This window comes from Vulpes vulpes, chromosome 13 (genome assembly GCF_048418805.1).
Source record: "Vulpes vulpes isolate BD-2025 chromosome 13, VulVul3, whole genome shotgun sequence".
NCBI classification, from domain to species: Eukaryota; Metazoa; Chordata; class Mammalia; order Carnivora; family Canidae; genus Vulpes; species Vulpes vulpes.
The window spans coordinates 139,733,222-139,750,395 of NC_132792.1; the positions used below are offsets into that span (position 1 = coordinate 139,733,222).

A 17,174-nucleotide genomic window follows, 5' to 3' on the forward strand; every position below is an offset into this window, starting at 1 on the left:
ATGTGCAAAAATTGTATGCCTCTATTCTAGGTACTCACCACCAATAATGACATTTCTTTATGCAAAATGTGGAGAAATAATTTCTCTACTTGCCCCACTAAAATATACCAGTGAGGGGCACCTGGGCGGCACAGTTAAGCCTCTGACTCTTGTTTCAACTCAGGTTATGATCTCATAGGGGTCTGGGATTGAGCCCCATGTTGGGCTCTGCACTCAGCCCAGAGTCTGTTTCAGATTATTTGTCCCTCTCCCTCTGCCTCTCCCTGCTTGCATGCTCTCTTTAATAAAGATTTAATAAAATCTTTTAGGAAACTGAGTGGGGAAAAAGTAGAGAGGAAGACAAACCATGAGAGACTCCTAACTCTGGGAAACAAAGAGTTGTAGAAGGGGAGGGGGGAAAAGGGGTGGGGTAGCTGTGTAATGGATACTAAGGAGGCACATGATGAGATGAGCACTGGGTGTTCTACTATATGTTGGCAAATTGAATTTAAACAAAGTATTTGGGGGAATCCCTGGGTGGCGCAGTGGTTTGGCGCCTGCCTTTGGCCCGGGGCGCAATCCTGGAGATCCGGGATCGAATCCCACCATCAGGCTCCCGGTGCATGGAGCCTGCTTCTCCCTCTGCCTGTGTCTCTGCCTCTCTCTCTCTCTGTGACTATCATAAATAAATTTAAAAATTTTAAAAAAATAAACAAAGTATTTGGGCAGCCCCGGTGGCTCAGCAGTTTAGCCCAGGGCCTGATCCTGGAGACCCAGGATGGAGTCCCACATCAGGCTCCATGCATGGAGCCTGCTTCTCCCTCTGCCTGTGTCTCTGCCTCTCTCTCTCTCCCTCTCCCTGTCTCTCTCATGAATAAATAAAATCTTTTTTAAAAATTAAGTATTTTTAAATATTCATAGAACTGTAAGACAGTGAATCATAACGTAAACTATGAACATTAGTTAATATTTATTCCAAAAAATCTTTTTAAAAAAATATACCAGTGAATTTCTCTAGATATAACATGTATGTACATATACACATTTCTACTTTATATATATATACTTTAGACATGCATACTATAAATATATACATTTCAGATATTTTATAGAAAATAGACAAAATTGGGGCGCATGGGTGGCTCAGCGGTTTAGCACCGCCTTGGGCCCAGGGTGTGATCTTAGAGACCCGGGATCGAGTCCAGTGTCAGGCTCCCTGCATGGAGTCTGCTTCTCCCCCTGCCTGTGTGTGTCTCTCTCTCTACTCTCTCTGTCTCTCATAAATAAATAAATAAAATCTTAAAAAGAAAAAAAGAGAGAGGGAGACAAACAGATGGGTGATACGAATTGTGCCTGTTAGTACTGCTACTTTAGGAAAAGGTTTTCTTAGTAATTATCTAGAACTACAAAATGCTAAGAGGCAATCTTCAGTCCTAACTCAATATTGTTATTTTAATTTGCTGGAATTAGCACAGAGAGAGGAACATGTTAACAAATTATATATATACATACTGTATATTATATGAAGCCATAGTCATTTTCTTTGACCTTGGTTTCTAAACCCTCCCACTCCTTGGAAAGGAAACCAGGGAATATAAATTGCCTGGGCCTGCTGAGCTTTGTGTTCTGTTGGATCAAAACCCCATTCTGGCAGAGTTTACCACAGAGAAGCCAGCAGTACCATCAACAGAGATTCAGCACATTTACAGCATAAAGCAAAGGGGCAGAGGGAAAGCTTAATAGATTCCTATGTTTTTAGCAACCAAAATGAAATCTGCCACAGTATTATATTTAATGTGTATCAACCTATGCATTTGAGAGAAAGTTCAAGCAAAAACAATACTGAGAAATTTTTCTAACTAGTGTAATGATCATAAATTTACATACAAAAATTATGCACTCAACCCCCCAAAAAATGAAATTGTTAACCAGGGTATTATAAAATATCACACTTCCGTATAAGAAGACACACACACCAAGTTTTGTAGTTGTTTCATTAGGATGTTCACCAGTATCTATTTAGGAAGCATCATTCTCTTAGACAGCAGTTCTCTATTACAACTAAAAAATTCTCTTAGAGGGTTTAGAATAAGCAATTACCACAGAATCAATGAGTTAAAAAACAGAAAGTACTCGAGTATTAAGCTAAATTTTTCTCTTAATTCTGTCCTATTACATACAAAAGGGGAAAAAAAGTCTTATAAATTGCACATTACAACAATAAACTAAATATATCACTTTAAGTGGCTACATGGGTTGACATACCAGGTTATGGGGGCACCTGAGTGGCTCAGTGGTTGAGTGTCTCTGCCTTTGGCTCAGGTCATGATCCTGGGGGGTCCTGAGATCAAGTCACACATCAAGCTCCCAGGAGGGAGCCTCTCTCTCTCTGCCTATGTCTCTGCCTCTTTCTCTGTGTATCTCATGAATAAATAAATAAAATAAAATAAATACCTGGGACGAATGAGCGGCTCAGCGATTGAGCGCCTGCCTTTGGCCCAGGGCATGATCCTGGAATCCCGGGATCAAGTCCCATATCAGGCTCCCTGCATGAAGCCTGCTTCTCTCTCTGCCTGTGTCTCACATAAATAAATAAATAAAATCTTAAAAAAAAAAAAATATATATATATATATATGTTTGAAGTACTTCATTTTTAACGTCAACATTCTTTAAGATAATATTCCCCTAAAAGTATTTCTTTTGACTCAAAACAAATACCCTAGCATATAAGCTTCTACCTGTGGATATTGTATACATCTGGGTCTATATCTGGATATAGAGAAAAAAATAGTTACCAACAGTTTTATCAGTAAAATTATTACTAATCAGACATCTTGTCATTTAAAATGTTTTTCACCAACGATGACTGGTATATGACTATATAAATATATAAAAAGATGTAGAATAAGTAAGGAAAAGTTGTTCCACAATTACTCAAGAACATCCTATGTGGCAGATACTATATGTGAAGGATACAAAGAATTAATTCTTACAACATAGTATCTTAGAACCTAAGAGTCATTTACACACATATTTATGCAATTGACATGATATTGTCAGTAGTTTTCTTTTTTTTTTTGTCAGTAGTTTTCTAAAGACCTTTTACTAATGTAGCTTAATAAAACTGCTATAAATATTAGAGAATATATATGGCTAATATTTTATACTAATTTCCACATTCATAGAGAAACATGTCTTAGTGCATTCACCCTCTTACATACTATCGCTGATATCTGTTAAATCTTCTTACTAAAAAGCCAAGAGAAGAGTTGTAATCTAGGGGATCCCTGGGTGGCGCAGCGGTTTGGCGCCTTTGGCCCAGGGCGCGATCCTAGAGACCCGGGATCGAATCCCACATTGGGCTCCCGGTGCATGGAGCCTGCTTCTCCCTCTGCCTGTGTCTCTGCCTCTCTCTCTCTCTGTGTGACTATCATAAATAAATAAAAATTAAAAAAAAAAAAAAGAGTTGTAATCTATAAGAGGGAGAAAATATAAAACTACAGAAATATAAAAGACATGTATTTATATATTAATAAAAATTCTAGATTAAGTTATATAAAATATAAAATTTTAAGTATGGAATATTAGTAACACTAAACCAAGAATTTAGGATCATAGTTCAACATTACTGAGATTCCAAATAGCATCACAAGTGTCTGCTGCTCCCTTTGTTATGAGACCATAGTATCTGAGTCTCAATCCACAGCCACAGAGTATACAGATGTAACTCTGGCCTATCATTCCAATAACCTCATCTTCAGTCTCAAGAGATTTTTTAAAAACCTAAAACTCTCTGCACATACACACTCACACACATATATGTACGTGTACACATCCTCCAAAAGGCCCAACATACACCAAAAATATAGAATTACAAATAGGTATCCCAATTTCTTTGGTCTCTTATCTCTTTCAGTCGGCAAGAAGGGTTTTATGGGTTTACCTGACAAAACAGATAGTAAGTACTTAGAGCATGCCTGGCACACAGCACTCAATAGGTGGCAATTATTTCTTCACCATTTCCTCTGGGAACTGAGGCCCATCCTAAATCTGTCAGCAGAACCCTGTGTCCTACCTCCTTTTTCTCTGATACTCCAGAGTCTTTCAAAAGTGTATCTCTCAACAGACCTCCAAACATATCAACTTTCAGTGATTAAAAAAAGTTGAGGGATCCCTGGGTGGCTCAGTGGTTTAGCACCTGCCTTCGGCCCAGGGCATGATCCTGGAGTCCTGGAATCGAGTCCCGCATCAGGCTCTCTGCGTAGAGCCCGCTTCTCCCTCCACCTGTGTCTCTCATAAATAAATAAATAAAATCTTTTTTAAAAAAAGTTGAGGCCAAAGCACAAAGACACCTCTTCTCCACCAAAAGATGGTGTAAGACAGTGGACACTTGCATGTGGACACATTTGACTTGGAACAAACGGACTTTTGAGCCAGTTTTAAATAGAACAGAGTCAATACATTATGTTTTTTGACACCAAGACAATCTTTGAATAACCTTGATCCATTACTCTTCTTAATCTCACATTACTCAAAGTGTTCTCACAGGTCTCACAGTGTTCTCACAGTGTGGCCCACAACCAGCAGCATCAGTAACACCTGGAAATTTGTCAGAAATGCAAATTCTTAAACCCCACCTCAGACCTGAATCAGAACCACTAGAGATGGGACCCAGCAATCTGTGTTTGAGATTGCACTAAAGTTTGAGAACTATTCTATATAATCTGGTGAAGAATCTATAGTGAAACTCCAAATTTACCTATTCCAGAAGAAATATGTTAATATGGATAAGGTTAACATTCTCAAGTATTTTGAAATCTCCTCTATGTAATATCTGACAAAAAGCCCATCTGATTCACAAAATCAATATAAAGTCCTACTAAAACATGCTTTTTAAAAAGAAATTTTTATAATCAAAGGTAAAAATAATACAGGGAGGCACAAAAAAATAATACAAGGAGGTCTCAAAGGACATTAGATAACGAAGTTATATCATCAAAAGTCATTAAATATTAACCAGAAAACAAATGTGCCAGCTTAGAATTGAGGTCTGTACCTGAATGTTACATTTGCATTGGCCTGTGTTTTTGGTTCACCTTCTATGAAGAAAAAACATTCCTTTTTTTTTTTTTAATTTTTATTTATTTACAATAGTCACAGAGAGAGAGAGAGAGAGAGGCAGAGACATAGGCAGAGGGAGAAGCAGGCTCCATGCACCGGGAGCCCGACGTGGGATTCAATCCCAGGTCTCCAGGATCACGCCCTGGGCCAAAGGCAGGCGCTAAACCGCTGTGCCACCCAGGGATCCCAAGAAAAAACATTCCTATGAAGAGAGTGAGTGAAAAAGATTCATGGACTGTGTGGCCTCTGACTGACAGCCCCAAAGAAAATCATTCTAAGAAGATAACATTTAAAACAGTAATTCAGGACAGCCCGGGAGGCTCAGCAGTTTAGCGCCGCCTTCAGCCCAGGGCGTGATCCTGGAGACCCGGGATGAAGTCCCACGTCGAGTTCCCTGCAAGAAGCCTGCTTCTCCCTCTGGCTGTGTCTCTGCCTCTGTGTCTCTCACAAAAAAATAAATAAATAAATAAATAAATAAATAAATAAATAAATAAATAAATAAATAAATAATAAAATAAAATAAAATAAATAAAGAAAAGAAAGAAAGAAACAGTAATTCAAAAATATATATGCACCCCTATGTTTACTGCAGCATTATTTATAATAGCCAAATATATGGAAGCCCAAGTGTCTATCCATAGATGAATAAATATGTGGTATTCATACATATACACACACACAGACTAGACTATTAGCCATAAAAAAAGATGAGATCTTGCCATTTGCGACAACATGGGTGGATTCAGAAGGTATTATGCTAGGTGGATTAAGTCACAGAGAAAAACAAATATGATATGATTTCACTTACATATGGAATCTAAAAATCAAACATATGAATGAACAAAAAGCAGAATCAGACCCATAAAGATAGCTGATGAGAGAACCGACAGCTACCAGAGCAGAGGGAAGCAGGGGGTGGGATAAGCAAAACGGGTGAAGGGGAACGGGAGATATAGGCTTCCAGTTATAGAGTGAATAAGTCACAGAATAAAAAGCACAGTATAGGGAATATATTCACTGGTCCCATAATAGTGCTATATGGTGACAGATGGTAGTACACTTATGAGCATAGCATAACGTATAAAATTATTGAAACCACTATGTTGTACACCTGAAACTAACATAACATTGTGTGTCAACTACAATTCCAATTGGAAGAAAAGAAAAAGATTAACAGGGGATGCCTGGACGGCTCAGGGCGTGATCCCAGGGTTATGGGCTCAGGTCCTGCACTGGGCTCCCTGTGAGAAGCCTGCTACTCCCTCTGTTTATGTCTCTGCCTCTCTGTGTCTCTCGTGAATAAATAAAATCCTAAAAGAAAAAGAGAGTAACATTTACTTTCAGAGAAAGTAAGACCTTGGGGATCCCTGGGTAGCTCAGTGGTTTGGCGCCTGCCTTTGGCCCAGGGCGTGATCCTGGAGTCCCGGGATCGAGTCCCGCGTCGGGCTCCCAGCATGGAGCCTGCTTCTCCCTCTGCCTGTGTCTCTACCCCTCTCTCTCTCTATCATGAATGAATGAATGAATGAATGAATGAATGAATGAATGAATAAATCTTAAAAAAGAAAAAGAAAGTAAGACCTAATGTTATTTCAGGTTCCCAAAATATCCCTACTTTTTTGATGCTTTCTGAAAGTTCTTTAACAATCAAGAGTCACTTAAGACAAAAAAAAAGACTTAGAGAAAATAGAGACTTAAAATATAAGTCTACACTTAGCATGCCCTCAAGATGACAATAGCAGTGTTTTAGTTTATAAAACATGTTCATATACAACTGGTATAATCTCTACAACTGTCTCAAGATAAATAACTGCTACTTACATAATTTTATGAGCCTAGGAGTTGTAAACTCTTTACCAATATCAGACAGAAAACAAGATTTCAGTCTAATTCTAATTCTAGGGGCACCTGGGTGGCTCAGTGGTTGAGCATCTGCCTTTGGCTCAGGTCATGATCCTGGGGTCCTGGGATCGAGTCCCACATTGGGCTCTCCATAGGGAGCCTGCTTCTCCCTCTACCTATGTCTCTGCTTCTCTGTGTCTCTCATGAACGAATGAATGAATGAATACTTTTAAGATTTTATTTATTCATGAGAGACACACAGTTATATATCTGTAACTTCTGCAGATTTGTAGGTTAATAAAAATGTAACAACTTATTTCTTTTTAAAAGTTTAGCTTCTCATAAGAACCAATGACTACATTGGAGTACCTGGCTGGCTCAGTCAATAGAGCATGCAACTATTGACTTCAAGCCCCACACTGGGTGTAGAGATTACTTAAAAAAAAAAAAAAAGACTTAGTAACCACTATACTAGGCCATAGCCTAGTATAAACTTAAAATTCTTTTGTAACAGCCTTCCTATTCTTTTCTACAATATCATTTTCAACCTGGGATGTCTACATCTTTCATTCAGCAAAAATTAAAACATCAAGTATAGATCCAGAGTAAGCAAATAAATCACTCCACTTAAAATGATGAGTTTAAGGGAATATTTTATTATTCAAAACTTCCCAATTTAAGGTTAATCTTTTTTAAAGATTTTATTTATTTATTCATGAGAGACACACAGAGAGGCAGAGACATAGGCAGAAGACGAAGCAGGCTCCATGCAGGGAGCCTGATATGGGACTCCATCCTGAGATCCCAGGATGATGCCCTGAGCCAAAGGCAGATGGCCCAACCATCAAGCCACCCAGGTGTCCCATTTTAAGGTTAATTTTTAATAGTATTTTCAGCAAATGAGAAAAGTTGAAATCACTCAATTATTGCAATGTCTGACATAATTAAAAACAAGAAAGTATCCAACCCTAGATTACTAGTCACAGAACATCAGCTCACTAAAATGGTTTAATAGCTGAGCTCAGGGATCCCTGGGTGGCGCAGCGGTTTGGCGCCTGCCTTTGGCCCAGGGCGCGATCCTGGAGACCCGGGATCGAATCCCACATCGGGCTCCCGGTGCATGGAGCCTGCTTCTCCCTCCGCCTGAGTCTCTGCCTCTCTCTCTCTCTCTCTCTCTCTGTGACTATCATAAATAAATAAATTTAAAAAATATATAAAAAAAAAAAAATAGCTGAGCTCAGAAAAGTCATATAGCTCTGACCCCCTTCATATCAAAACCAGCCCTATTATATTTATTCCTTTTAAATTATTTTCACAAAAATCACTTTTGGCAAGGCAGACTATTACAACTTACCATATATGAATAATAAAAAATACCGTTTCTTTCTACTGAAGAAAAATCATGGACTCTGATAAGCCATTTCTATAAATCTGTACATTTTTACTGATTAACTACAGGCTGTGATCAATTAACTATAAACACCACTGCACTCGGACCAGTCTACAGATTAACTACAAATAATTTTTGATCTACATTTAAACCTACATATAGGGATCCCTGGGTGGCGCAGTGGTTTGGCTCCTGCCTTTGGCCCAGGGCGCGATCCTGGGGACCCGGGATCGAATCCCACGTCAGGCTCCCGGTGCATGGAGCCTGCTTCTCCCTCTGCCTATGTCTCTGCCTCTCTCTCTCACTGTGTGCCTATCATAAATAAAAAATTAAAAAATAAAAAAATAAAAATAAATAAACCTACATATAAACTGAAAAGCCTGCCAGATCTAATAATTTTTTAACACTTTATTTATTCATGAGAAACACATAGAGAGGCAGAGACATAAGCAGAGGGAGTAGCAGGCGCTGCACGGGGAGCCCAATGCCGGACTCAATCCCAGGACCCCAGGATCATGACCTGAGCCAAAGGCAGATGCTCAACCACTGAGCTACCCAGGTGCCTCAGAGATCTAATAATTTCACATATGAAATTATGTACTAATACTTCAAGACAGCTATTTGTACACTAGTTCCAAGATCAGATTTTTTGTGTAAATATCAAATGATAGGTTCAGGAGCTTTTGAATCTGATTCATTTATTTTCAATTCAGAATCTACAACAGTTTGGTTTTTTTCAAGATTTTATTTAGTTAGTTGAGTAAAGTGAGCAAGACAGAGAACCCACGCACAGGGAGAGAAGCAGACTCCTCCCTGAGCAGGGAGCCACATTCAGGGTTGATCCCAGGACTCGGTCACAACCTGAGCTGAATGCCGACGCTCAACTGACTGAGCCACCCAAGTGCCCCTCTATCACGTTTTTCTTTTTTTTTTTTTTAATTTTTATTTATTTATGATAGTCAGAGAGAGAGAGAGAGGCAGAGACACAGGCAGAGGGAGAAGCAGGCTCCATGCACCAGGAGCCCGACGTGGGATTCGATCCCGGGTCTCCAGGATCGTGCCCTGGGCCAAAGGCAGGTGCTAAACCGCTGCGCCACCCAGGCATCCCTATCACGTTTTTCTAAGCAATTCTCAACTAGGAGCAATTCTGCTAAATGTCCTGGGGGAAGGGGGGATGTCTGGAAACATTTCTGATTGTCACAACTGGAGGGAAGGGTTGCCAGGAAGGCGTGCTACTGGCATCTAGTGAGGCCAGGATGCTGCTCAACATCTTACAAAACACAGGAAAACCTCCCACAATAAGGAACCATCCACCCCGAAATGTCAATATTGCTGAAGCTGATAAACCCTAGACCACAGAAAAGTTTATAAACACGGGATCCCTGGGTGGCTCAGCGGTTTAGCACCTGCCTTCCGCCCAGGGCGTGATCCTGGAGACCCAAGATCAAGTCCCACGTCGGGCTCCCTGCTTGGAGCCTCCTTCTCCCTCTGCCTGTGTCTCTGTCTCTCTCTGTCTCTCATGAATAAATAAAATCTTTAAAAAAAAAAAAAGTTTATAAACACTCATCTGTCTAGAAACAGTATTCACTTCATCTTTGTTTACTGTATTACTATTTGCTAATGACAGTCTTTTCGTACTAGACTTCGGCAACAAACTTATCCTATCCCTGTCCTTTCAATCAGCTTCTAACTCCCAAACTTGTCGATAATCATTATCTCAGCCAATTTTAAAATCTCATAGTCTTTGACACACCTCTATTTTTATAATAATACTGGTAGTAATAACAGCAGCTAACACATATTAGCTCTTACTATGTGTCTGTCAGGCACTAAAAGTACCTTCCGTATATTAACTAATTTAATCTAGGTACTGGGGATCCCTGGGTGGCTCAGCGGTTTCGCGCCTGCCTTTGGCCCAGGGCACAATCCTGGAGTCCCGGGATCGAGTCCCGTGTCGGGCTCCCAGCATGGAGCCTGTTTCTCCCTCTGCCTGTGTCTCTGCCTCTCTCTCTCTCTCTCTCTCTCTCTACCATAAATAAATAAAAATAAATCTTTAAAAAAAATTTAATCTAGGTACTATTATTATTAGGTGCTCTTATCCCCATTTTACCAATGGAGAATACAAGGCATAAAAAGGTTAAATAACTTGCCTAGGGTCACACAAACAGTTAAGCCAGTTTTCAAACCCACACACAATGGCCCCAGAGTTCATGCCCTTAATATTCCAAAGCAATCTCTATTCTTTCATCTTCTATACTGAATCACGAAGTCCTTTAAGTTCTACAAGGACAGGGTCTCTTATGTTTAAAGCAATATTCCCAAAGCTCAGTTACATAATAGGTACTCAAAAAACTTCTGTTTATTGGATGAATGAAATATCTCTCGAACTTTCCCATCCTATTTCCTTTCCCTCCATTTAAAGCCAGTCTTTCAGCATTTCATACTTGGGTTTGTTAATATATTCTATGAATTAGCCAATCGGGTAAACTGATATAAAATCCTCTGCCACATTTTCCATCACCCATGCCCAGTTAAGCATATCTAAAGCTTTCTTGCCACTGCTTCAATTAGAATAATAAAATCTTAAGAGTCAGAAAGTACCTTTGGGATCAACCAGTCCAGTATTTTGCGGATAAACCCAAAGATGGCAAGTAACTAAATCTCGCAGCCAAGTAGAGCTAGGACCAGAACTTGATTCTTGCAATTTTTCCTCTAGGATTCACTCCTGGAAGACTTGCTTCACTCCCAACAGATGTCTCCTCACTATCCCATCAGCAAATCATGTTAATTCCCATTGTTCATGCTCAAGTTGTTTCTCCTGCCCAGCCTGCCTTCTTTTCCTTTTTCCAGAGATTCAAAACCTATCCACCCTTCAAAATCTCTTCTCATTCCATTCTTCATGATATTCCTCCTTCTCTGAAAAGTCTGTCTTCAGTAAGATCCTGGAGGAAGAGAATCACTGTCGCCTACTGGGCCAAGTTTGATGTACACTAGCGCTTCCCACAAAACTAGGCTAACTTGGATGATCTTCCTTGAAAACTTATCATCCATTCTTTCCTCTAGTGCTTTAGAAAGTAATTTTAATAAAGACTAACTCACATATAGCACCTTCATAAAATGTTCAAATATCTGGAAGAGAAGCTCACTCACATCTTTAATAGTACACATGTAACACCTGAAAGGCCCCAAATCACTTCTCCATTTAGAAACAACTCAGCATATTCACAAAGTCCAAACCCAGAGCTCTCGGATACAACTCAGCCAAAAGCCACAGTTCCTTGGGTTCATCTCTTTCTTTGCATACTACCATCTATCATTACTTCCTCCAAAACTCCATTTCTAACAAATAATTCACACTTCTTTTTCTTCCTCTTCTTCTCTACATTGTGTATTATAGAACCGTGTCTCTTTTATCCTTTATTACTTAGTGAAAACTCCAGTTTGCTACCACTCATCCAACCTCAACTACCCAGTCCTCTTTATATATTAAGTCACATCTACCCCTTCAGCCTAAAGTCCCATGGTATTCCAACCCCATGAAGGTCAATTTTGGTTTTCCCCCTTCTCCACTCTTCCTTCCTCTAGAAAAGTGGTCTCAAAAGTGGTGTGGGTGCAGCTCAGATAGTGCGAAAGGATCCACTGGGCTGCAGGGAAAAAAATATATATTAGAACTCTCGTTACTTATTTTTTTCATCTTACCCTTTCTTAAATTCTATTTGTGTGCATTCACAAGTTACATAACGTACTGGTAGAGCAGAACAACTACATATATAATTAACAGATAAGGAATTCTTGGAGTACGCCGCTCTTTTACTGATAAAAGGGTATGATCAAAAGAGTTCGGAGACAATCATTCTAAAAATACCTCGATAATAAGACCAAAGTAATAGGTTCCAGACTGCAGAGGATTTGTGTACACATGCACAGACTGTAGGAAGAAAACTCTTGTTCATATCCAAAGTCCTAACCATGCCCACCAACCTCTAACCCCTGCCAGCTTCTCAGAATTGAGTCCTACTCAAGAGCTCAGAACAGAGGACAGTCTGGCAAAGCCTTTCAATTCCAGTTGGGGGGGGGGGGGGTGGAATCTCAAAAGCGCTGAGATACTACCTTTATCTTTGCCATATTAGAGTATTTGTGGTCACTGCTCTCTATTCTGACACTGCTCATAGTCTGACTTTATATGTGTGTATACTTTATACGCCGGTGGCTCCTGAGATGCAGTTCCTATTTCCAAATCCCTGGAGGCACAACCCCATTCCCCTCGCAGACGACCGGGTCACACGAACACCCACTGGACGGAGCTCACACCTCCCAGCATCCTTGCCTCCCCTGGGGATACTATCCTCCGGCCTCCCCGAGCCACACAGTCCGTCCCCGGGGAGAGGACAGTCCCTCCGCCGTCCCCGAGCCCACTGCTCTTTCCTTCTCCGCCCCCGGGAGCTGCCAGCCAGGCTGGAGACGGGAGGGGGGAGGGGTGTGACTCGACTCCCGTGACTGGCCCAGATGGCAGCGGATTCCGCCCCCACTCTCAGGCACCCCGCCACCCCGACCCCCCAGGGCCCCCGTCCGCTTCCCACCCCGCCCCAGCCCACCCCGGCCTCCCGCGCGCCCTCACGCCGCTCCCACACACACTCACCATGCTGGGCGAAGACATTGAAGCCGGCCTCCGCGGTGCGCCCCGCCAGGTCCCGCCTGCGGCCGGAGGGCCTGGCCACACTGCCGACCCGGATGCCGCGGGGCTGCGGCTGCTGAAGCCCCGGAGCCTCCCCGACGCGGCCCACCTGCTGCCCCATCCCTGCGCTCGCGTACTCCCGCGCCCCCCGCCGACCCCAGGTCACATTCCTCCTCGGCTCCGGCCTCGGGCTCCCGGCGCTGCTCCGGCCTCTCCCTCCCAGTCCAGGCCCCGGCCCCGAGCGCTCGGCCGCCGGCGGCTCCGCACGCGGACTCCTCGCAGCAGGCGCCGCGCTGCCTCTGGGCGACTCACAGACGCTCCCCCTGCCTCCTCCTCCCGCGGCTCCGCGCCCCCAACGCCGCCGCCGCCGCCGCCGCCATCTTTAAACCACCGAGCGCTGGGAGAGCGTGGGACAGAGCGTCTCCCGCCCCGCCCCGCCCCCTCCCCTCCCGGCCAGTCACCTCCGCTACTCCGAGGGAGGAATTCCCGGAGGCCCCGCCCCCGGCCCCGCCCCCGGCCCCGCCTCCTCGCCGGGGGTCCCCCTCGCGCCCACCTCGACCGCGCCGCCTCCTCCACGCCCTCGGGTCTTTCGGTTCCTCCCGCCCTTCGCGCCCCCCGGGCCTGCGGGGTCTGGATTCGTCTCCGCGACCCCTCCCACGTCCGGCTCTCCGTGCCGCCTGTCGGAGGTGCACGGCCGAAAGCCTTCCCGGTCCCACCTCCACCTGTCAAGCGCCCCAGGTGCACAGCAGGCACAGTTGGGACAGGAAAGCGCAAGGCGTTTGCTGCTCGCCATCCAGGTGAGCATCCCTGAAACGCCCGGGAGGATGCTTTTCAGCACCGTTCTCAGCAGGCCTAGTCTGAGATTCTACAAAATGTACATGAGGGTCGTACAAAAAAGGTACGTTATTTCATTGTGATTTTTTGAGACCCTTTCATGATGTTACATTGTCCTCGCCTCCGTTGTCTGCACTCTGCAGCCTCATTGGAGAGACACTTACGGCCCAATTCCTCGTATTACCGTGAATTCCTTTTGAACTCCTTTACCGTCTAACCACGTGTTCTGTTACCCTTACAGTGCTCGACAGTAAAGCTGATGGTGCCGCTGGTGTGCTTCATATACCGTGCCCGTGGTCTGGTCTTCCTTTGATGACAAAGGAGAAAAAGAAAATTTCTCTTTGACCCTGTTTCTAAGTCAGAACTGACTCATCATTAATTTATTTTGTCCCAAGAGAGTGACTCAAGCAGCAGTGTTTGGATACATGCAAACACATGTGTATGCACAAATATTTCACAAATCATTGCCCCACTGCACACGCTTGCATCTTAACGTTGATCCAGTTTTTTAAATTCTCAAAGAACTTGGTAACTATCTTCTTACTATTCCTTTCACTTCCTTATTTACTTAATACAAAGTATCTGTTATTACAGGTTCCACACAGAAAATATGCTTAAAGTTAAAGCAGACAGGATAGGAGACATTTCAAAGAAGCAACAAAACATTCACTAGGAAGATAGGTTTAGGGGGGAAAGGCGGATGCAGCTCTCCTTTACACACCTTTCATAGAACCAGGATGACCTTAAAAAAAAAAAGAACCAGGATGACCTTAGATGGACCATCCATTGACATTGATACTATCAGAGCACTATGGAATTATTCCATTGTGATCCAGGGTAACCCCAAATAACTGAAATTGCCCCTCCCCCAAATGGTAACAGAAACACTGTGCTTTAGCACTAGATAGAATATGAATTTTCCATTTGGATCAAAGCTTTCCTGTGTTTAAAGTATTTTGTTTCCTTTTAATTCCCGAAGCATTTGCAACTACTGGGGAAAAAAATCAATTACGAGGGATAAAGGTTATCATAGAGGTAGAACTTGGTGTATTGTTTGGTTTTTATTATCTGAGAGAATACTAATTTAAGCATAGCAGTCTGGCTTCTCTGCTAATTCATGCATGGTACATAATAGATGAGTATAGTACAGTGGCTAAGGGCAGGGATTCTGAAGCCAGACTGAGCTCAAAACTGGGCTCTGATACTTATTAGGTAAATACTTAACCTTATCCATGAGGTGATGATGATGACAATAATACCTACCTTATAGAGCTGTTGTTAAAAGTAAACTGGTTAACAGAAAGCACTTAAAACAGCATTTGGCATTTAGTAAGTGTCAGATAGCATTTACTACTAGTACTCAAAAAAATAGTGTTATCAGAAGTCCATCAGATTTTCCAAGCCACATTTTTTCAAGTGGTGTAGCTTAAATTATGGAACAAATGTTACAGTATTTATTCGGGTGAGGCTCCCTCCACCACTTGCCACCAGCTAACAACAAAAACACCAACCAATAAAAACACATGGAATCATATTGCCTTATTAGTCATCCCTATGTGATTATGCATATGTGGACTATTATATAATACCTTTGTTTTGCATGTGAAGATTTTTCTACCATTGATTCTTAAGATCGTATCTCAACTGCAACAAATATCTTTCAGGTGGAGACTTAAGATATGCATTATCTTGTAGATATTTTCCATTCTTTCATTTTCATTTATTTAAAAGATTTTACTTATTTGAGAGAGAGCCAGAGAGATCACAGAGGGAGAGGCAGAGGGAGAAGTAGACTTGCTGCCGAGCAGAGAGCCTGACGTGGGGCTCTATCCCAGAACCCTGAGATAGTGACCTGAGCTGAAGGCAGATGCCCAACTGACAGAGCCATCCAGGCACCCCCATTCTTTCATTTTCAAAGTGAAATGGGAACTTTAAGAATGGGGGATGGTGACATACTAAGGAGAAATCTATTTCATTAGGTGTGGGAAATGATTTCATCTCAATGTAAGCAAAGGATTGATTTAAAACAAGGATTACGGGATCCCTGGGTGGCACAGCGTTTGGCGCCTGCCTTTGGCCCAGGGCGCCATCCTGGAGACCCGGGATCGAATCCCACATCGGGCTCCCGGTGCATGGAGCCTGCTTCTCCCTCTGCCTGTGTCTCTGCCTCTCTCTCTCTCACTGTGTGCCTATCATAAATAAATTTAAAAAAAATTTAAAACAAGGATTACATTTAAATAAATTTCACAAAGTGAAATGGGAACTTTAAGAATGGGGGATGGTGACATACTAAGGAGAAATCTATTTCATTAGGTGTGGGAAATGATTTCATCTCAATGTAAGGAAAGGATTGATTTAAAACAAGGATTACATTTAAAACAACTAAAACATTTAAAGGATCCCAAGTAGTACCATCTCCAACTGAACTGAGGGCAACTGTGAGCTCCAGGCAGGGGCAGAAACCAGGTGAAAAGAAGTAGCTTGGATGGTGCAAAGTAGTTCAGGGGTGATTTCAGCCAACTGATAGCCAGGGACTGGCATGAGAGATCACACAGACCCATCACCAACGTTAACAAAGCAACGTTGAAGGCACAGATGCTTATCATCTTTACCTTCCCTGTTATAGGAGCAACAACACTATTTCCAGAAGCAAGGGACTTGTGAGCAATGCCTCACTGATCCCTGTCTTTACCAGTCTGCATTTCCAGGCTATTGCCACATTCTTACATTGTCTTTTCCTATCTGCTTTTTTCTCTACATGTGAATGAACAGTGTTCTTTTAGACTCAGCTCACCTCAGCTGCATTCTGCTGCTGTAAGCCTTTCCTTCCTACTAGCTTCCTTTCCTTTCCTTCCGAGTAACTCACTAACACAAAAATATTTCTTCTGCTCATCACTTTGACGACAATGTTTCCCCTCCCCTATTATGTACAATGTCCAAATTTTTCACCTGTTTCAAAAATTATTTTCCAGGACCCCCTGGATTATAATTGCTTGATATATGTCATCCTTTGTTCCTCAAATCTCCACCTCTCCTATGGCAGGCATATGTGTTTTATCCAATTAGCCTGTTTCATGATGTCTTCTTTCTTAGCTATGACTTTTGCAATAATCATATACTCCGCAATATGGTTCCCAAGTGACTCCTCTTACAGTACTCAGGATTCTGCTCAGATCCGGTCTTCTTCATAAGAGAATCTCAGACTCATCCACAGACCCTTAACAGTTTCCCTGGATTCTACTCAGTACCTAAAACAAGCACAGCTGGTAAGAACTCTTTGCCTTAATATTTGATTACCTCCTTCTAAGGTAATTGGAGGAGAGGTGGTACTGCAA

At 42.3% G+C, this 17,174-nt stretch overlaps 1 protein-coding gene across 4 annotated transcripts in view; it reads right to left on the bottom strand.

Annotated features, from left to right (window-relative positions):
* ABL2 (ABL proto-oncogene 2, non-receptor tyrosine kinase) overlaps window positions 1–13,267 on the bottom strand; it is a 113,797-nt gene extending 100,530 nt beyond the window's left edge. For all 4 annotated transcript variants that reach the window (XM_072733119.1, XM_072733117.1, XM_072733118.1 and 1 more), the window contains exon 1: window positions 12,970–13,267. In XM_072733119.1, coding sequence (XP_072589220.1) covers window positions 12,970–13,126 — 157 coding nt within the window. In that variant the 5' untranslated portion in view covers window positions 13,127–13,267. The remainder of the gene's footprint in view (window positions 1–12,969) is intronic.
* Between the last annotated feature and the right edge of the window lie 3,907 nt (window positions 13,268–17,174).